Source organism: Poecilia reticulata, chromosome 1, assembly GCF_904066995.2.
Source record: "Poecilia reticulata chromosome 1, P_reticulata-male-v2, whole genome shotgun sequence".
Lineage (NCBI taxonomy): Eukaryota > Metazoa > Chordata > Actinopteri > Cyprinodontiformes > Poeciliidae > Poecilia > Poecilia reticulata.
This window is the reverse complement of record NC_088830.1, coordinates 14,685,555-14,708,535: the sequence shown is the minus strand read 5'-3', so window position 1 is coordinate 14,708,535 and position 22,981 is coordinate 14,685,555. Positions and strand designations below refer to the sequence as shown.

The following is a 22,981-nucleotide window of genomic DNA, read 5'->3' as shown; positions in this document are numbered from 1 at the left end:
GATGTTTATCACTCTTTCATTCTCTGTATGATTCTGCATTTGTATCCTTTTACAAATATTGCAAATCATGACTGAGTTTAAGGAGGCTATAAAAGTTTTGTGGTGCCTTTTTTTGGTCCTTTTTGCTTGTTTTATCTTTCTACTAACTGAAGAAGGGTGATATGTTCAGTTTATTTCCTCCCATGCCAGACCAACCTCCTGCTAGGAGCTGGATCAACTAAATAGCTTGCTTAGTGTAGGCAAGCATGAACAAGATGGTGTTAGCAAGAAGAGGAGAAAGCCTTCTGATGGCTCTGAGCCAGTAGGACTGATTGATGGAAGACAGAGGCATGTAGATTATTCATTCGCACTGTTAGTATCTTTGCTTGTTATGCTAACGTGAGCCAAGCCAGGACACTGACATAAGCTTCATCTAAATTTAAGGAGAGTTTGGTAAATGTCACGGCTCCCCCGTGCCACTTGTATTTCAGAGATGGAGGTTTATTGGCAGGTTCTTTGAGGATGTATTGCCGAGGGCACCCCGATCCCTGTTAGTAAAGCAACAGATCAAAAGAGCAATGGTGGCAGAAGAACAAACAGAAGGGGAGGAGAGGAAAGCAAATTCAGCCAATCGATACCTCCCAAGTGCCACTTCATAATCATTTCCTCTCAGCACAATCATTTGCATTGATTTAATAGCAAACAAACATCAAGAAGTAGGCCAGTGTACCCACAAATTGTCTGACACGCAACAGCATATGTGCATGTGAAGACTTCTGCAAAAACAAAAAAACTAAATTTATTGTATTTTGACTCAGTGTGCACCACTGCTGTTAGGTTGGATAAGTACTGCTCATGGGGCGCAAAAGCAATAAAATCGCAACGGCGCCGTACTCTCTCAATCACGAGCTATCCATCTGGTTTCACACTGCTGAGTGATGTGTGGAAACAACACTGCAATTGAGGTGTTAATGTTCTGTATCACTCACAGAGCTTCTCCAGGGGGGATGGGACTGAGAGGCAGAAACTAATTGAACTTTACGTGTGACCAGAGGCCTCTGGGAGGCCATTGTCTCAAACGCAATTAATCCCAAAAAGACGCACATTGCGCAAAGCGTAATCAGAAGAAAAATTCAGATAGAAAAATACAATGTGACCAGTCAATTCAGAGTGTGGCTTTAGAGACACGTAGATGTGTTATGAGGTAGCTTAGTTGAAGGTTTGGCACTGAAATGTAGTCAACCTTCAGCTTGTCACAGCTCAAATATCCTTCATAGTCTCATCATAGAGTCATTAAAGACCAAGTCTGTTGACACAATACCGTGTTTTTTGGACGATAAGTCACTGTTTCCTGTCTGTCGGTGCTACCTGTTGAAACTGCTGGAACACCCGAGGCTTGTGAACGCTGCAGATACATCTCCATTCCCTGGAAGTTGCCAAGGAGGTTAATATAAATGACTTTGCAGGTGAACATTCTTGGTGTTCCTGCATCGAGCAACACAAACGCCTCTCTGTCACCCCAGATGTTCGGCATGTGTCTCCGCTGCGCTGATTTAGACAGACATTGGTGCGTCAGAAACAGCCAGGAGATTTCCAACTCAACGTTGACAGTTTCCATGAGTTTGTTGAACATGTGTCACCAGAACGTCTTCCTCACATTTGACAATTTCTACATAAAAGCAGCTTATTATTTGATTAAGTGACTTTGTGCAGGTGAGCACAATAATAACATGTTCTGCCCATAACAAAAACTCTGAGGTTGTTGTTGAATTGACAGCCATTGTTCCCACTCAACTAATAACTTGACCATCAATGCATATTGAATATGTATTCGATATTTACTGTACAACAGGAAGGTTTTTAGTGATTCCTAAAAGTTTAAATGAATAGATAAAATAAACAAGAAGGAAATATTCAGAAGGATAAAAAAAATGTAAATAAAGTCCTGCATTTTATCCTCCAAGGCCCAAAGCATTTGTTTTCTAGTGGCTTCATTTTTCATCATAACAGTAATCCCCAACACACTGGACTACGCAGCGAAAGCATATCTGGAAACACAATGGAACCCAATCGATCATGGATTTTCCTTCCCAGAGCGTCACAGGCTTTAACATTATTGAGACAGAGTGGAGTTGTTTGTGCAGAGAGCACAGCTAAGACAAACCCCCCCCCAAAAAACGCCGGATGGTGTGTCACAACTTTCTTCAGCTGAACAGAAACAAAACAGAAGTAATTATCTTTGGACCTACAGAGGAACGATCGGGAGTCAGCACGCAGTTTAAGGTACTGCAGCTGGAAACGAGAGGTCAGGCTCAAAATCTGGGTGAAGTGATGAACTCTGACCTGAACCTCCAGAGACACATAGTGTCAATTAGAAAGTTGGCCTTTTATCACATGAAGAACATTTCTAGGATTAAAGGACTGATGTCCCAGCAAGTATTTAGCAGATGTAATGTTTGTTGCTTGTTTCACGATTAGTTATTGTGTTTTGTTTTCAAAATGTAAAGAGACTTAAACTGCATTGTTGCTAGAATATGCTATTCAAATAGCTTGATGCAAAATAACAACTGCAACATGGACGTCAGCTACTATGTGTCCAACAATATGTTTGTGCAGCTACAGTAAACCACTCATTTAAACAAGTTTGTCTTTTTCTCTTTAGATGCTGAGCTGACATTGTCTCTGACAATTACATTAGTTTACATTTACCTGTTTGTTAGCACTTTAGTTAATTCTTTGTTTCCTGCCTGTAAGGCATCAACCAGTGGAGAGTCATTGTCCTGGGCGGTGGGTTAGAAGGTCATAGTTTTGGTTCTGACTGCATTGTGCCTTTTTCAGTTGCTATTGGTAACAGACAAACAGTCAAAGAAAGAAAAAAACGTGAGTCATTCATTTGCTTTCTGTGATGGCGCTGCTAATCAGTGTGTTCAGGTTGATAAATAGTTAAGCACCTATTAAAAATGATTAACAAGTTTCTTCAGCAAATTAAACTTCTAATCCAGCCGTGAAGCCCAACACAACCAACTCACACACAAGTGCATAGTCACGCTTACAACGAAAAAAAGATACGTTAGATTGCTTTAGTTTATATACATATGAGCATTTGAGAACTTTAATCTAAAAGTCTCATTAAGGACATTATTTTAGTAAATCAGTGGGATATATGCCCCTTTTTTCCTTAATCTATGTTTGCTACCAGTTAAAATTTAAGCAGAAACTGGTCCATCTTTCTGAAAACAAATATAGGTCTTGTTGAACAAATGGCAACTTTTCCCCTAATTATTGCTCAGTTGTATTTATTGGCACACTTCACTTGCTTTCCGTCACTCATCTAATTCAGGCTGTATGGATCTAAACTTTCATATAGAAAATATGAATTAACTACGTCCCTTTACAGCTGCCTATCCTAACTTCTGTAAGATGCAAAAGAGGGATGTCAGAACGTCAGACATCGACTTGACGTATATTCAGAGATTTTGAAGGTCTATGTGATACCTTGTACTCTGCATGTTCCTAAAAAGAAAAAAATATCATGACATATCTTTAGAGTGAAGCGTGGGGCGTTATTCTGCTGAAAGACACCACAGTCACAAAGCAATGCCTGCTATGACATGCTGACTGTGGTCTGCATCAAAAGCAGCACTAATATGTGCCAAGATGTTAGATTTCCCAGCAGAGCATCGTCTGCAGCACCACATGGCACTCATTTGTCCCTCTTCTTGGTTTGAGACTCAAACATGGTCTTCCTGGTCATTTTTAACCCTTGTGTCTAGAAATGGGGTCCAACCGATCCCACACAAGTAAAACTTGTATCATTTGCCACAGTCCTCTACGTTTGCCTCAGTCCTCGCACACACGGTTAATAATGTAAAGGAGGGAAGAGCAATCTGACTCTGCTGCAGTAAAATGGTTATTGTACAGTCTGCTGAAACATACCTTCTCAATGCCATGCTTTTGTTTTCTCACACCCAGTCCTTAACTCCTTCTGCCCTGCATGTTTTAGGTGCAGGGCGAGGTCTAACGCACATGCAGAGTCAAACACAGGAATAGCAAACTGTTTATTTACAGAAAAATAAAAGGCAACTACAGAGTAAGTCTTCATAGGAAACAAACTATTGTAAAGATACTGGGAGCCTGCAGGAGACTACCAGTGTAGGTTAATCATCGGACACTAATTGGCCGCCCAGCTGCTCCTTATATCTGCTGGCAGCTTGGCGGGTGATTATGCTCAGGCGTGCGGGCTGCTGTGCTCCACTGGAGAGATCCTCTAGAGGGAGAGATGACTCACACTCACACAGCAGGATCCCGACACTCAAGGTGTTTTGTGGTGCACTGGACCTGTCCCATTAGAAATGAGCAAACCTTCATTGTTATGACTCGTTGTGAAACTCAAATAGTTGCCCATCGTGGGCCACTTTTGGACCACTACATTTTAATAGTAAATTGAGACAACCTATTTGAAATAAAACAAAAGAAAGGGTTGTATTGTGCAGTGCAAGTGCTCTAGTCATTTATTTAAAGGAGTAAAGTCTGCCGTTTAAGTTTTCAGAAACCTAACCTCAGTGTTTGTTCAGTTGATATTACAAAATAAAAATGTTACTTTACTTTCTGTCCGACAACAGTACGTCCAACATCCTGCAAACAAAACAACATGCCCAATTAAAAACAAAATGGTGAATTAAGACAATCTTTCCAAAACTCTGAAAGTATATTCACATGTTTAATTTGAGATAAAATAATTTTGTGATAAACCAAGGTTGGACAGCTGTCTTTCTCTGTATCACAGGAAATCCAGTAATACTGTAAAATCCTCCTGACTATTAATGGACAAATATATCTGCTAACAAGAGTTCAGCACATCCTGTTACTCTGTTACATGAGGGAACACATTTTTTGCAAACCTCCACATCATGCCTACAAAAGACTTTTTTGTTGTTGTTTTTTTAATAATATCCTTTCAAAATAAATGACAGCTATATTGAACTGGAGATTTCAGATAAAAATGCTTTGACGCACCTATGAGATGTGTTGAATTGTTGACTCATTCATAGATTTACAGGAGCCTTAAGAAGCATTTCTCTAATCTTTCATCAATTATTTATATTGGGCCCAGAGGCGATGTTGTAGCACCTGGCAGAGGTGAGTCTATTACAGACTTTCCCTTTTTCCCCCCCTATATTAGTCACTGCACAGATAGCATGAAAAACTAGAAAATAAAACAGTGTGTTTTCCCTGGAGGTTAATATACTCAAATGTACATTTTGAGATTTTTAAAAGATATAACAACTTTTCTACAGCAGAGTTAAGCCTTCCGTTTATCTACTGATATCTCCTCCTTTAGCTTTAGTGGCAGTCCTCCGTGGAATATCTGTGTGGAAAAATTACAGTTTCCCCTGAAGCAAATAGTAAAGTCTCCTCAGTAAGACCGCGTACACTCTGAATAGTGCTGTCATCAGCATGACGTGTGACTGGAAAAAAATATCTGAATTGTGGTATCTGACCTGCTGTAAGACTTCTCAATTCGGTCCATCTGCAAATTTAATCTAAACTGGTAAAGCAACAGAATTAATTTGTAAAATGCATAAAATGGTCGCAAGATCCACAGTAAATGTCAAGTAAGTCCCAAAATGACGTAATAAAAATGATGCATCAATTGCTCTAGAAGATCTAGACCCTGCCAACGGGAAAACTGTCCAGATACACTTTATCACACAGAGCTTCATGGTGACTGCTCATATGGAAATCACTCAAATAAAAACCACAAGACAGGATTCTTTGACCTCGCTGGAGTGCTTTAAAGAAAACCCAATCTGACAGCAAAATTGAATTCTATGAAGAAAACTCAAAGCTTCATTTCTGTAAAAAAAATAAATAAATAAATAAAAAAACCTACAACCTGCAATGTTCTCCGTGAAATTTGTGGTGACAGGATGATGTTACAGTGCCGGGGACAGAACTGAAAGGCAAATGGAAATCTGAGGCTTTCAGCACAACAATGACTAGTCAAGACTGAGGTGGCGCAGCTCTGACTGTCCTTGACTGGTACAGCAAGCCCCCACTTAAACCCCATAAACACTGGCCATGACACTGAAATATGGCACTTTGCAGACACATCTCATCCTGGCTCATAGAAACTGACAAGACTGGCAAAAAAAAAAAAAAAAAAAAAACAGGACGAAGATAAATGGACTTCTACTTATTAAACAGGAAAATGATTACAAAAAGTAACATCACATAACCTGAAACTTACAACATAAGAAATGCCTAATGAAATTAAAGTATTATTTCATTCCAAGGGTCAAGCTGTCTGTACTTTTTTTTTTTTCGCAGAAGCTAATTGCGCCGTACTTTATTTGATTGCACAACCTCCATCTGCAGTTCTGTCACAGACGTTTTTTGGCAGAAATAAGTCAGCAACACGGTAATTTATGCCGAAAGAGCATGACTGAGCTGTTTTGTAGTTTCATGCCAGACAACTGGCACAACGCGGACACGCTTGGATGTAGACAGACGCTTTATGGTCCAGACGAGCATATGCAGGCAAAGAAGTGTGGAGCTGCAACAGCTGCACTAATGATGCGGGGCGAGGCTGAGCGAAGATCGTTCTGGGATTGTAGACTCCAATTACTCAGGATGGACTGGCCAAGGGAACAAATGTGCCCTATCATGAGCAGCATCACAATCACCTCTCCATAAACACTTTGGCATTAGTGAGGGAGAGACGGAGGGTGGGCATCACAGTGTGACTGTGAATGCTAGAAAAGACAGGAGAGAGGAACTGAAATAAATAAAGAATGAGAGTAAAAAGTAGGGGAAGGGAAATTTAGTGGGACTTTTAAAGTCTAGGCAGGTCTATTAGGCAGGAGACACACCAAGTTCGCAACAAAGGCAATCAAAGAGTTAACAACATGTAGTTGTAACTACTAATACATACAGTACATATAAATATCCTAGTAATGGGATTTTTTTTAATCGAGCTGATTGCAATTAATCACATTGTGATCAAACTATATATTGACAAAATAAGTATCATTTTCAGTTCAAAAACTCTGTTATTTACCATCATACTGGTACAAAGTGATAAGTGTTTCAGGAGCCTCTGATCATTCGAGTAACGTCTTTAAAAGTAAGTGATTAAGTAAGTAAGTAACTGTAGCTCGTAGAAAAAGACCAGGAAATAGACAAAGCCAATTTATTATGTGTGCAAAACCTGATGCCCTTTTTATTTCATCCGACAAGCTGAAACATAAGCAATATTGACCCAAAAAATGTTCAAAAAGTTAAATGAAGAAGCTGACCAGTTACCAATGTTTACAGTTTTAAAATGCTAAGTCTAAAAATGATCATTTATACTTTTTTCCTTTTGAGAATCACACAGGTATTGTTTGTTAAATGTTTAAAGACTTAAAAAAATTAATGTGCTGCAACGACTTAAGTTTTAAGTTGCACAGGGGAGGCAAGTTTTTATCTTAATATCTAGCTTCACTTCTAGCTGCGATTAATGAAAAGGCAGCTAAAAAATGAAAGTCCTCCTGCTTCTTGCATCGTTCCACTAGTTGAAAAATATCGCTGCGGGCAACTACTTTGATTCCTGAGATTTATCAGATTGACTTTGTCATGGCTTAAAAGTCTTTGTAACGTTGAATGTGGATGCTGAAATCACGTGAAGATTAACTGAAAGCCTGTCGGCTGAATGAGCGTCGTCCACAAACTCTTAGTATATGTTGTATTTACTGTAGCTACTGCATAGCTCAGTGCAGCACTTCGCTTAACGAGGAGTCGCATCTGTGTCTGTGGTTTACAGCTGTCATTACAAGACTCATTAAAAAGCAACACTTCCAAAAGTGTCACCCACATCCACCTAATAGGCTGCTGCGGTTCGAAAGAAATACGCTACTGCACTTAAGTCTTACAGAAAGTCTGACTATAGAACAGGTAACAAAATGACATTTTAGGCTGTGTGTCCATGTGATTGATAAGATTACACCTTTTAAAAGGGCAGTGGCCCGAGAGACGGCGCTTCCTTTTTTTTCTTTTTACTGTAAGTTCTGGTAAACATCTAATAAATTTGCATTCACGAGTTGCAAAGTAAGTATCACTCCCAAGATTCAAAGATCGTTTTCTTACCTGTGTCTCATCTTCCCTGAAATCTTTCGTTTGGAGTAAAAACATTTTGCATTTGTTTTTGAGTTTGCATGTTTGCAGAAATGAGAAGAAAAACATACATCAGCGGACTTTTTTTTTTTGCGGTCGCTCTTACTTGCAACATCAGGATAAATGTGTGAAGGAACAGCAACAAGCACGTTCTCATGTGATGGGTTACGGAAGTGAAGGAACATGTTTGATACAATTTTCATTTCATTATTGAATTAGTCATGCAACTCTCGTCTGCAACAATCACATCAGTGGGCCCTGATGGGGGCCGCTCGGCTCAGTGTGGAAGTTTTAATGCATGTTGTGAGGAGCGACGCCCTCAGGAGTGTATGACACCGTTTAAAGTTTAAGCGGAAAGGTCGACCCGGGTTGAGGTCGTGTACATGACTGCTGGCCGTAAAGAGGAAAGCAGCTCTGAACTCGCTTATCTAGAGTCATGAGTTTGACGTTCAGCCAGCTCTGACCACCCACACATATATCTGCATAAAAAGTGAGGAGATATGGAGAGCATCTCTCTAGGGAAAAATTTAAAGTGAACTACTGTAAAGCTGCTGCTGCTGCTGCTGAGAGCAGCACCATGATATCATTCAGACAGTCGCATTCTTGGTTACTCTGAAATTCAGCTCTTGGTTTATGTCAAAAATATTTTCTTGTTTTTAAAGATTAAAATAATATCAAGCTTAACCTTTGATAGACGCCTGGCAAACAACTACAGTCCAATTATTTTTTAATTGGTGATTATTATTTGAGTTTCTATTGTTGATTAAAGATATACATGTACATCTCCATAAATAAAATAGTTCGTTTTTTTCCAGTTTGGCAATATAAAACACACTGCTTATGCAAAGCGATATTGTGAACATTCTGTTTGCCGATTTATTGCTACCATGTGAGTTCATCTTCTGCAGCTCAGAAACACTATGCAGAAAGACCTCAGCATTACTTCCTGCTTGTATCCTGCCAAACTTCATCTTCTGTTCCTCAGTTTAGTAATAAGGAAGATTTTGTTCAAGTGACACCATGACCAAATGGGTCACACATTACGAGATTGTGCTCATGCAGAAATGACTGCCAACCAGACAGCTAGAATTAAACCTCAGCCAAATGCTGCTTGCAGGCACAAACTTCAGCTGGTTTATTGTTCCTCTGACATAAGCGCAGAAGAAGAAGAAGAAGAAAAAGAAAAAGAAAAAGAAGAAGGGAGCGTGACATATCAGACCTTAGGAGAACACATTAAACTGTCTGTTTGTATTACTTTTATATGTGAAAAACACGGCAGAGAAAAAAAACAACAACAAACAAAACCCCGATTTCTAAAATAAAAATCGTCATCACTTATATTTTCCAACTGCCTTTATGGTCCAATTTACCAAGAAATTGTCGATTCTCTTGCCGCCCTTCCTTATTAAAATCAGTCTTGTCAATTATTTTTTTGTATTAAATATTTTGTCCAAACTCACAAATATTCCAGAGTTTCAATTATCTCAACAAATTGAATGCAGCCAAAACAGAGCATGTCCACAGACAGAAGAAACACGAACATCAGAGTCCGAGATAAACCTCTGATTGGTCTAAAAGCTTCTAAGCACTCACTTGAAATGTATCACTCACTTCCGTTGTCAGTGGGCATAATTGGGCAGAGATATCGCTGCTCCAGCTGAAAAAAAAACCCCACACCGCCTCCAGAGAGGTGACAATTGTATTCTAATCCGCTGCCACTGTCAGTCTGTCCACAGCAGCAAATTAGACGGGGTTAAACCCAGACAGTCAGCAGACGGAGCAAATTCTCCAAACTCAAGGAAGACCCAGGCGGGTAACGCTCTCCTGAATGAAACCTGCTTCCTGTGAGACTGCAGACAAAGCTTTTGGTTCGCAGAGAAAACTCACACATGCAGACAAAGACGGGTAAACACAGGCAGAATGCATCACACGGGCACAGATCTCCAGCTTTCACAGAACAAGGTGTGTAACAGTTTCAGGTGAAAATAGAAAACGTGGGCGAAAAAAAAAAGAAATAAAAGGATATAGATGGCAGTCAGAAAACAGAAACGACAGCCCAGAACTGAATATTTCATCATGAAGTTTCCAGTTTGAAGATGAAAAAGTGCAGCGAGGTCTTCAATTTATGGTGACAACTGAAGAGGGAGACCTTTTTTTTCCCCAGACAAAACCAGGCTACTGCAGACAATACTGGCAGGTACTATAAAAATGTGATGTTTTAAAATGTTTGTTTTTTTTGTTAGCATATCTGCCTTTGAAAGAGCTTTGAACAAAACACTTGCCACCTTCAAGATTTTTCTCATTTTTCATTTATTGTCACAATTGAATGCGTCAGGTCATCAGACCAATTTTAATATCCCAATTTAATCTGAGACATTATAAAATGCAAATTTCAACTGAAGATTTATTTGTACACAAACAATTAAACTATGTAAATCAACCAATTAAAAAGTAAAACCCCCTGTTAAATTACAAAATAATTGTGATTTTGCTTATTTTATGGAAAGATGAGTTTACTAGTTATGCAGTCTGATTACTGTCAGACCTGCAGAATCAAGAAATGCCTTCAACAGGACCTGGATGACAACACGAAGTAGGGTAAAATATGTCAGAAAGCAACAAAGTATTCCCCAAACTAAAATTATTTTAAGCCCAACAAGAAACAAAGTAATTTCTACAGTTTAGATCTCCAGTCAAACAAACTGAAAGGTACAGAGGTGAACTTTCACAGCTGTAGTCAGCCAATTAAACTCCAAGAGTAATTGTCCCCTAGACATTAGTTTTGTAATTAAATTAAATTTTTTTAAGTAGAACTGTTTATTTTCACCTGCCAGCCTCCTCCCTGCATTTGGAAACTGCTCTTTGCAGTTATATGACACGATAAATCTTTGTCCATAAAATCATCATGTACACATATTCAATGAATTCTAATGAGTTTCCAGATTAAAAGTATCTTTTAAAAATAACAACACCTAAGCAGTAATTGAACATCTTGGTAACACTTTATTTGAAGGGGTGTGCATAAGACTGACATGACACCATCATAAACATGACATAACATCTGTCATGAACATCAAGAAGTCTTTATGAATCTTTATGACATTTGTCATGAAGTGTCATTCAGTAAATACTGAATACTTTGCATTAAATTCAAATAATTTACAAAATCATGCAAAGTTGGCACTTTTAAATGACTTTTAATGCAACTTTTAGAGCAACTTTACATTAAAAGTGTCATTATTTACCGAATGACACTTCATGACAACTGTCATAAACATTCATGAAGACTTCTTCATGTTCATGACAGATGTTATGTCATGTTTATGACAGTGTCATGTCAGTGCTATGCACACCCCTTCAAATAAAGTGTTACCAACATATTTTTCAATGACCCCACATTTATAGTAAATATATATTTTTTTATTATTGGCCTGATTTTGATCTTTAAAATCATATTATCATCAGCTGAAAATCAGCAAAGGCTTCAACAATCTTCACTTTGTGAATTCAGCTACTGAAATAAATTAACTTTTCAATATAATTCTAATTCATTGAATGTGTCAGCATATTATTAAAAACTCACATGATACGTTTCAATTTTGTGTACCGAGAACTCATCCATCACTCCTCAACTCCACGTTTGATTTCAACACCAATTCTTCCAAATAATCTCTCTGATAATTTGTGACCTCTCTCTGAGCGACAGATGGTCATTTTTCACCTACAACAAGTCAGTCTGGTTTGCAGGATCATGATGCAACACCTAGTCGACTGGTTGCACTCTGTGTCTGGGCCGTCACGTTTTCTGCACACTCCTGCTGCGAATAATTCTCTAGTTGCCTGCAGATCTGCCAGTTGGGCCCAACTGTCACTCAGATGGACAGTAATGACTCTGCCAGGCTAAATCCTGCACAATGACTATTCTTAAGGGAGGCTGCAATTCAAATTAGACAGTCATCCTTTTTTCTGGAATGTTTAGTAACCTGCATGGTAACAGTCTTTGCTGCAGAGTAAAAATGAAACATTTTATGATGTATGTTGGACTTATTTAAGCACAATTTCTCACTAAATTAAATAGAAACAAATAGTTCAAAAATGATTCTGACTTGTATTTGAAATTCATCAAGCAAAGATGTGTACTGACTACTGATTAGAGTGCATGAGTTTACTCAAAGACGGGATAGTATTATATATCGCAAACTAATTATACTTGTTCCAATAGTAATCACGCTAGTAAGTAATCTTATTTAAAAAGTTCTGATAAATTGCAAAGCCTTGTTTGTTCTTGAAAAAGTTAAATCTGACAACATAACATTGCATGTCTTTTTTCTAATTCATTACAGGAAGTTTCAAAGTTCAAACAGATGCCAATCGCAATGCGAACCACAGGTCATGTTTCTTTCTAAAGCTAAAGAAAGGGAAAAGCTAAAGGGAAGGATTTTCTCATGTTGAATGAATAAACTGCATCCTGTCGACACCTGAACACTTCACTCAGGCATCCAGTCATCAATGATTTATGGGGGACATCTTTAAAAGGAGGAAAGCACGACTTTTACTTGAAACCGCCCTTCCTGCTGACAACGTCATGCAGTCGGTGCTTCAAAAAATTATTGTTTTGCTGGAAAACAAAGTCACATAAGAGCAACAGCTAACTTTTTTTCTCTTTTTATTGCAGGAGAGTTCAGTTTTGAACTTGCAAATACTAGAGATGCTCTCGCTAAGGAGGAAATCAGAAATGCCATTGATCTGGCCTTTCGGTTCCTCTGAGAAGATAATTTGTCAAACAAAGGTTACGAACCAGATGAGAACTACAATCTGTTCTATCATGTGATGCCAGCTAGAGAGAAAGTCCCCGGGGCTGAATGTTACTTCACTGAACTATTTGCTCTTGGCCAGACTGCTGTGTGCCCAGGTAGCACTGCCATTTGTCACTGTCATCAGCTGCTACTGTAGCCTCTCTCGTGAAGAAGAAAAAAAATAGCACATAGAGGGAGCAATTAACTGTAGCTGTTGTCAGTGGTTAATAGTTGTGAACTCTGCAGCAGCTTCGTGTGTGACAGAGGAGTCTTCATCAGTGCCTTTAAGATAAGCTCAGTAGATTAGAACATCATCAAGATAGTGATCCCGTGTCACAAAATGGTGCATCTTAAAGTTTGATCTTGCTCTACATAAATGCATGCAGAGAACAGATGAGCAGTAAAAAGATACTGAGTGTCTAATGAGGCACAGTGAGGTTGTTTTGCGTGATCGCATAGATTTCCAAAACCATTAGGTCCTCATTCAAAGATACACAAACAAACTAAGTGCTGCCCAGAAATCGTCAGTATTTTGGCCTGGCCACCAGCAACCAGCCAGCTGGAAACTAACACATTTCAATATGTGCACTCAACTTTGTATCCGTCTTTATGGTTGGATTGAATAAATCTATACATCTGTGAAGAAATGGGATTTTTTCCCTTATGTAAGGCATTTGTTTGGAGTCAGGGCTATATATTAATAAAATAAAGTGAAATGTATTTGAATTTCTCCGTAGGTTGTTTATGAGGGTTTATGTCAGACCAATTTGTTAGTAAAACAAAGACAGTGAAACCATGGTTATTAAAACAGGTGTGGGTATTTTTGTTTCAATTGGGGATAATAACTGGACTATGTCTGTGTCTGGTAACATTAGCTACATTCCTTATTATTCAGGTGCAAGCCCTTTGATCAACTTTGCCTCTCAGTCTCCTGAAGCAGACATTTAACAGGCCTGTTTAAGTTTTAGTAAAGAGTGTAAATCCCATTACTTTGTTACAACTGCACAAAATACAATCATTTGACTTTTATTTTGAAGGCCACTAGTGCTTTCTTAACATCATCAGTGTGCATGTAGACCTTTTTCTGGTTTTGTCGTGGCCTGTCACATTTGGCCGCCCTTGTCTTAAAGGCCGTGGTTATGTTGGTTACTGGGGAAACTTTTTCTACTGCACCATTTTTCTTCCACTGAACTCTATTAATATGCTTTGATGCAACAGTCTGAGAACAGTCAACATCTGAAGCAATGACCTTGTTGCCTTACAATCCACCACTTATTTCAAAAGTCCTCCCCATGATTGTGTAAGCTCTAGCAACATAACATCAAAATTGTGTTTTAAAAAACTTTTTTTTTCAGCCTTTTCTGATATTTAAATTTTCAGAAATTCTGAGATGAGTTTTGGATTTTCATTTGCTTGGAAAAATCAATGCTTAAAATAGATTCGTGTGTGAAAGGAGTTGTATTTATTTATTTTTTAAATGTAATTGCTGAAATAAATATTTTGATAATAATCAGATTTATTTGGATGCACATGTGATTGATGACAAGGAAACTAGAGAAAAAAATATTGTGAATCCTGTTCTCATATTTTGTGCATCTTAAAGAGAAATCAGAATAAGCTAAAATCTGTTTTGGCATTTGAAAGCTTTACAAAAGGCAGTGTTCAAGAATATCTCAGCAATCCAGCCAAGAGTGAAGAATAAGAAATTCAAAACCTTCTGGACACCTTTTCATTTCTGAATCTAAAGTTTCTCAAATACAAAAGCAGGGTCACTCACTTACGAAGAGCAAAAGCAGGAACATCAACCTGAGGCACCGTTAAGCGATACCGAACAGAAGGGCTTGAAAGAAGGAACAATTTAGTAATGAAAAAAAATCACTGATACGAAGAGAAGAAAGTCATTTGTAAAGCTTCTTTAACTACCAGAGGCAGGATCCTGCAGCAGAAAGACTCTCTTACTCCTTCAAATTCGAGCTGCTCTGCTAAAACACAAGAAGCATTTATCTATAATATCTAAGATCTTCTACTGATGCATTTTATATACACTATATATGGTGTTTATATGCAAGCTGAGGCCACAGGACACTATTTAATGAACATATCACAAATAAGCCTAATGTGTATTCACACTGACCCATATTGGAGGTCTGCCTTTTTACTCTAAAGAGTCAGTGAGAGGAAAAGCAGCTTGTTTTGTCGCTGGACGGCGGTGGCCCATGTGACCGACTCCTTCTCTTCCATCTCCCAGGTTTGATGTGGATCAATTTGGACCTGATCATTTGTGACGGCCGTGGCTGCTCTTTAATTCAGCATGGCTGAGCGCTCTGTGATTAATGGCAGGTATTTAGCTGGGGGGGATGTGGTCAATAAGCTCACGCCGGTCTCACAAATACTGAGAATGTCCACCAGAGACGAGACGGCCTTAATCCATCAGGGCGACGCCACCCAGAGGTCCCAGGGTTAACAGCAGCAGCAGTGTGCAGGTGGAGAGGGCCAGACCCAAAAAAAAAAAGAAAGAAAGAAAAAAAACTTTGGACCTTTTGTGAGCTTGGATTTAATTTGAGCAACCTTGCTGGAGAGCTGCAACATCAAGCTTTTGAAAAGCTTCCAATTATGTGCTTTTTCAGGGAAGCAGAGAGAGTCGAACAGAAAGGGGCAGAGAGTGCTCTGAATGCTTAGAGGGTGGAAAGTGTACATCCACATTTGAGTACTCGAGGGAAATGCAATCCTCAAGGAAGAAAGGCGAGATAACGCCTCAGTCCAGACAGATCAGCTCACATCTGATCTCTGCGATTGAGCCCATTGGAGAACGACTAATGACTTTTAAGTGGTGAGATTATAAATCACATGCAAGTATTATTACGTAAATGTACTGATGCCCTTTTCCATCACCCATTTGCTCTTTGACTTTCTTCCTTTCCTTCACACCCTGTCTTCTGCAGGCATTATAATTAAAGGCTAGCCTCTTCAAGAACATGTGCAATGAAATTGTGAAACTCTTGTTTTATATCTAAAAAAAAAAGAAAAAAAGACAATTTTGGCGATTTCATTGATTAAAAGAATGTGATATTTACCTTAAATATGTGCAGTATCCTTAGCCCCTAATTAGAGAATACAGCAGCAGATTCCTATAATATCAACTCAACTGCGTCTCAAAATCGGAATCAAAAAACGGACTGGCAATATGTGGGTTTAGTATGTTCATCTCTGCGATCAGAAGTAAACAACTATACGCAGCAGATTTGGGAGCTATAGTATGATATCGTTAACATATCACGAAAGCTGCGTGTGTTTCCCATAAAGTGTCCCTGTAGAGCTGACTGTAACAATACTGACCTCCAGTGTGAGCGATAAGAGGACGGAGCAGTGCGCGTCGTCCTTGGTGCGGGACTTCACGCCTGCCAGTTTGCGTTTTGGCAGCAATCTGTGCTCCTGCGTGCATGCCTCTGCTCTCTCTCTTTCTCTCTCTCTCTCTCTCTGCAAAATAAGTTTTAAGGTCTATATTGAAAAGAGAGACAGACAGAGAGAGAGAGAGAGAGAGAGAGAGACGGTAAAATAGGTGAAGGAATATTTTTCTGAGACGCTCCATACGCATTTGGTGTTTCAATTGAGTGTGCATCCTGTAAAAGTTTCTACCGTTCGCCCCGTCATTCATTCCCTGTTTTTCCATCCTTCAGGGTGGAGCAGGTCTCTGTTTGATCCTTCTTTTTCTTTTCTTCGTAATTTTTTTTTTCTTTCGCAAAGGACACGTGGTCGTTACAAACCTCTCTCAGGACGCAGCGGGGAGGCGGAGGTGGAGAGATGCGGGCGCAGTCGGGATGGGAGAGGACGCTGTGAGGAGGCTGCCGCTTTTTATCTATGGAAATGTGGCTGCTGAGCTGCACGCACGTTTTGGCGAAAGGATTTTAAAAAAGACCCCCATCTTGGACTATTTTCCTGTCTTTTTCTTTTCCACGGGAGATTTGCGCGCAGTATGGGGACGATTCCAGGAGGGGAGAAGAGAATAAAATGTGATGTAGGTAGATTTATTATGCATGGAAATATGCGCTCAAGTCTCAATAAGGTTTTCTCTCGAACATTTACTTTTTTTAAAGTCGCACACTGAGGAAAGGATGGATTACTTGAATTCTTCCACCCTAGAAAATGAGACAGAGGTGGGAAATATCTCCTCTAATTCCACATCTGAACAGCCGTACACCCAGCTCGCAATCTGGGGTCTGGCTGGACTGGTCAGCTTTCTCATTTTGTTTACAATAGTCGGCAATGTCCTGGTTGTCATTGCAGTTCTAACCAGCAGAGCTCTCAAGCCACCCCAGAACCTCTTCTTGGTCTCCTTGGCCAGTGCAGACATACTGGTAGCCACTCTGGTCATGCCCTTCTCTCTGGCAAATGAACTTATGGGCTACTGGTTTTTTGGCAAAATTTGGTGTGACATCTACCTGGCTCTGGATGTTTTGTTTTGCACCTCTTCCATCGTTCACCTCTGTGCCATCAGTCTGGACAGATACTGGTCGGTGACACAGGCTGTCGAGTACAACTTAAAGAGAACACCTAAACGAGTTAAAGGTATGATCATAGTGGTGTGGTTGATCTCAGCTGTAATCTCCTTCCCGCCGCTGATTTCGATGGACAGGAGCAGCAACGAAAGGAAACCCGTGTGTCAGCTGAACGACGTGACCTGGTACATTCTCTACTCTAGCATTGGATCCTTCTTTGCCCCGTGTGTTATAATGATCTTGGTCTACATTCGAATCTATCAAGTGGCAAAAACCAGGACCAGGACAATGTCGGAAAAGAAGAGGAATGTGGATTCCCCTCTGGAAAATGGGATGGACCAAGCCGAGCCAGGCATGGGAGGGTCCATCAAGTCCACCCAGGGAGGGAGCACGAAGGAGCGAGAACGTGAGAACGGGCACTGCCAAGAGCAAACCATCACATCCCCTCAGTCAAACGAGCCAAAACATCCATTAAATAATCATGAAGACGAGTTTGACGATAGCAGCTCATCGGACGAGAAACCAAAAAAGTGCATTGGTTCTTCCAAACAAACCCTAAACAACAGAAAAGACAGAAAGTCCAGCAGGAAGAGCAGCTCTGCCTCCAAGTACTCCAGCAGGAAGTCGCGTTCCAGCTCAAAGTCCCTGGAGCTGTTCTCCTCCCGACGGAAACGTCGGAGCACCGTCAACCGAAAGAAAATCTCTGCCGCCCGGGAGAAGCGCTTCACGTTTGTCCTCGCTGTGGTCATGGGCGTTTTTGTTGTGTGCTGGTTCCCTTTCTTCTTCTCCTACAGCCTGTATGGAATCTGCCGCGACCCGTGCAAGGTCCCAGACGTGCTGTTTAAGTTCTTCTTCTGGATCGGCTACTGTAACAGCTCCCTCAACCCGGTCATCTATACCATCTTCAATCAGGACTTTCGCAGAGCCTTTCAGAAGATTCTCTGTAACTCATGGAAACGCTCTTTTTGAGGAAGTCCTGGATGACTGGGGGTTTTATTAAGGGGACGTAAAGTCAAATGTCCCACTGTCGTTTGATGAAGCCCGAGGTGCTTTCACGCACTCGCTTTCGAAGATCTGACTCGGAACGATGGGACATCAGCAGAAAGGGAATAAACAGCTGAGTCTGGCATCTTATGCCTCTCAGACTGATCTGATTTAAGCTCGAGCTGCTTTCCTCCAATGGTTTTGTCTCTCTTGCATTGAAATATACAGACTCTTTCCAGGCTCTGTGATGCATGCCTGCCACAGTGGCTGCCTTTGGATGAACTTGACAGCAGACGAGGAGTTAACAGAGGAGCTCTATAAATGAGCATAAAACGAAGGCCTTGACAATCTTTCTGAGACTATTGGTTGTGACATTGGTATCTTTTTCTCTGTCAGTTTACTCGTTTTTTTTTTTTCTTCTTGACCTTACTGTTACATCATGCTCAACATGAAGACCATTGGGACAAAGGGGCTCCTTGCTTACTGTATAAGTAGCAAAACTGTTTCACCAAAAAAAAGGACTTGAACCGATGAACAAAAGTTACCTTCTGTGTTTATCACCATGTGTGAGATGAACATAGCCACCAGGACATAGCACATGATGAACCTGACAATGCTTATTTTTTCCCTTCATGCCTTTGCACCTTCTCTCTCCTCTTTGAGAATAGCTTGAATGTGGAGCTACTGTAGAGGTAGATGGACACTCACTGAGGCATTATTGCGTGTCTTAAAAGAGAATAGGGAGATAAAGTTTGCAACATACTTATGTATGTTAAGATAAAGTGAGCTACATCTTACCTCCACGTCCTGTTTGTGGTTGTTTATGTGTGTGTGCGTGTGTGTGTGTGTGTGTGTGTGTGTGTGTGTGTGTGTGTGTGTGCGTGTGTGTGTGTGTGTGTGTGTGTGGGTGCGTGTGCGTGTGTGTGTCTGTGCGTGTGCGTGCGTGCGTGTGATCGAGTGTCTTTCCGCTCCTCACACAGATGTTCTCTCTCCTTAAAGTCAAACTCGGTAATGTTCATCTCTAATGATCGCTGCTCATATAAAAATTAAAAAAATTAAATAAAAACATGTACAAACTTACAGTATATCATTTACACAAATACATGAACAAGATTTAATCAGCTAAAATATTCATCTATCTAGCCAGAAGGGCTAATGTTATTTTCTTGTGTAAATAACTGAAAATGTACTTTACTGTTCCTGTGTGGTGCCTCATACACATTGATATGATGAAAATGTTTGTTTAATGAACAACGCTCTGAAGTATTTCCATGTTACACCTAACCTCTGTCTTTTTCTAAAGGAACAAATGTTTATCTGCTTTGAGCACATGTGAAATTATCAAATAAAGACATTTACTGCAGCTTTCCTCTGAGGGCATGTGCTAAATTATTTTTATCGCATTGGCTCTATTTGTTTTAACTGCTGAACTACATTTAAATTGGAAATTTAAACGCAATTGGAAATTTTATTTTTGATATAGACTGTCTTCTGAGCTGGAATCAAACTATTCTGCAGAAGGAGTAATAAAATGTAGTTTGGCTGCTTCAGATACCTTCAGCATGGGTAAAGTGAGGTTCAGCTTATGTTAAAATTATTGTTACTGATGCATATTGTAATTTTCTGATATACAGAAAGGTAAATTGGGTATAAGTCTGGACTTTGGGTCTTTCTAACACATGAAAACGCATTGATCTAAATCATTCTACTGCAGTTCTCCATGTTGCGTTATTCTCCTGCTGGAAGGTGAACCTCTGCCTAATTTCAAGTCTTGTGTAGCAACCAACAGGTTTTATTTTCAGGGCTACCTTTTATTTTTAATCCTTCTTCTCTCCCATCAATTCCTGCCACAGCAGCATTTTGAATGTTGGCCATAAAGTTCAGTCTTAGTCTTATCTGACCAGAGCACCTTTTTCCACATTTGATGTGTATCCTACGTGGCTTGTGTGAAACTACAAAAGGAGACCATTTACTGCTGCATTTGCGTGACGGTTTTCTTCTTGAAACTCTTTAAAAAGGGCGTCTTTGTGCGGGGCAAAGCTAACAGCCGTCTGCAAACAGATTCTTCAACCTGAAGTGTAGATTTATGCAGATCCTGACATAAAATACGCAAATGTTTTGGGTTGTAGTATGACAAAATGTATAAAAATTTAACAGCAAGACACTTAAACAACCCAGTTTTTTTCCCAAATCATAAATATTAGACTTTAAAGGGTTAATATTTTATTTAAGCCCAACTGACTAATATTCTGATCTAAATAATTAAGAATTAATTCAAAATGTTTTGTGTATTTTGAATATAATGTAAATGGAGGATTTTTGAGGGTTTGGTAGTGATTCGCCTAACTAAATAAATGTGAAGTGGAGTAAAAAACATTATCATTTATGTAAATTCAGAAAAAAAATTTAGATGATTGAAATTAAGTTATATTTAGTCAACTAACACTGTGTTACAACTACAAGTAGTACAATGCTACAGAGATTACATTATGTTTTAGTTGATAGACTTTTAATAAAACTTAAAAAGTATTTTAAGAGCTAACTGGGACCTAACTGCCAGGTTAACGCTTCAGATTAAGCTTTTCATTTCAACAACAGTAAAAAAAAGAGAAGCAAATCTGGTGCCATTGTTATTTGTGGCGCTTACTTGGTGATGATTCAGCGGCAATATTGGGAAGAATGTCATGATTTTTTAAAATAGAAAAGTTTATTTTTAAGGAATCCAGTGACATAATCTCAGCTGAGAGTAAAGTATGTGGCTCATCACAGCTATGACTCCATTCCAGTTTGGCCACAGCGACAAAAAAATATATATGTTTTTCACATACTCCACTTAACTTCATATGAATAAATGTTTACTGAAATCTTTCGTAGAAGTGTTTGGAAGCTACTTAAGCTACTTGTTTTTTATTTATTTATTTGGAAACAATTAAGTTTCTTCACAAGCAATTGACTTATAACAATATCTTTTGTAGAAAAAAAGTAAAATCATATCAGATAACACACACAGAAATGAAAAGTGCTGTGGTTATTACAGGGTGTTAGCGACTGGGACTATGTGGGTGTAGTGATTTGCGGCAGTCAGATTGCCTGTCAGCCTCTCAGTGACAACAAAATTCAATAAAGTCCCACAATTCTGGAGTTGCTTGGAGGTTTATTTTTAAGCTCCTGACAGAACCACCTGAGCGGCGTCTCCCTTTATTTGTCTTATCTAAGCTGATTGTTGACTGGCTCTCCTGGCTCAGATACGATTGTGCCATGCATCGGAAAGAGAATATCCATCCTCCCAAAAGCTGTCAGAATATTCTTTTATGCAAGTCTGTATAGAGCTATTTAGGACATAAAGGCTGAAAAGAGGAAGGAAACATCCTGGATCTGCACTGTTTAACATTTCCCTGTAGAGTGTCTACAGCTACGCAGAAATCACAGATTGTATCTGTTCTGTTCACACAAATAAAAATGTTACATGTCTTTTTTTTTTCCACCCACTCAGGGCTTCTGTATAGTTATTTCATAGTTTTGGCTACATTGGCAAAAAGTAGGTGGCGATATTTTTTGTTTCTCGGGAAAAACGAGGTGAAATTTGATCATGCTCATCAAAGCAAGGTGATCTTACAGTTCGTTATGAATCAACATGTGTATGTTTGTGTACAATAATTTATAAAGATTTTTTTTTTTTAATATGTGCTTAATCCTGTAATTTGTTTGTTAAATGATGACCTCAGGCAGTGAAATGGCCACTGTTAAAGTGTCCTTGTGGAATTGTTCATAAAACATTTACATTTAATGTTGAGAATTATGATGTCAAAATACGTGCACCAATATATGTGGTGGTACAGATCAATTTAACAAGTATTGGAAATGAACTAATGCGGCATTTCTGTTAGATCAAGAAAATATATATTACTAGTCAAGGAAGTTTCACTATTAAAGTCTGGCATTAAAGAAGAAAGACACTGAATATACAATATCCTTCAGTTGAATTTGGTTTAAAAATACTTAATCAAACCCAACTGTTTACGTTCCTCAAGGAGTCTATAGATGCTTTTGTTATTCCTGTGGGCAGGAAGGATCTCCTTCAGCGCTCTGCTTTAAAGCATGACGTGTGATGTCAGAGTAGCAGGTCTTCAGCTCAGGAGGACGGACAGATCAGCTTTATTTGTGCTGGAACAAGGCAAGATGCCTTCCACAACACTGGAATATTAGCCTGGGTTAATGAAAGGTTAAAGAGATGCTGCAGAATCTGACACAGCTGGTTCTCACCGGCCATCTGGAAGTGCAGCTTTGCTCTGGTTCCGCCTCCCTGGCTGCATTCTCACGTGACTGCTGAGGAGATGAAAGGGGCACCCTCACCTGTTGGTGTGGTTGGAAGCAACTTGTAGCTGTTTGTGTGTATTTCTGACCAGTTGACTCATCGCTCGGGGAACTGGAAGCACAAACGGAAGAGTTTTCTCTTGTTTAATTAAAATTTTAAAGCGCAGTTAATTGCAATAAGTCTCTGCTTACCCCGTCTGCTCCAGTCAGAGCATGTATGAGTGCTTGATGGCACGTTGGTCCTAAACCGTCAGCGGG

General features: G+C 39.5%; 2 protein-coding genes across 4 annotated transcripts in view; both read left to right on the top strand.

Annotated features, from left to right (window-relative positions):
- LOC103464269 (cysteine-rich protein 1) overlaps positions 1 to 22,981 on the top strand; it is a 227,440-nt gene that overhangs the window by 51,051 nt on the left and 153,408 nt on the right. The window lies entirely within an intron of this gene.
- adra2c (adrenoceptor alpha 2C) lies at positions 16,096 to 19,777 on the top strand. Its single transcript, XM_008408372.3, has one exon. The coding sequence runs from the start codon at positions 16,964 to 16,966 to the stop codon at positions 18,392 to 18,394; it is 1,431 nt and encodes a 476-aa protein (XP_008406594.1). The 5' UTR covers positions 16,096 to 16,963; the 3' UTR covers positions 18,395 to 19,777.

Bases quoted from the DNA above. Each gene is read 5' to 3' on its own strand.
- adra2c (XM_008408372.3), top strand. From the start codon at position 16,964: ATGGAAATATGCGCTCAAGTCTCAATAAGGTTTTCTCTCGAACATTTA.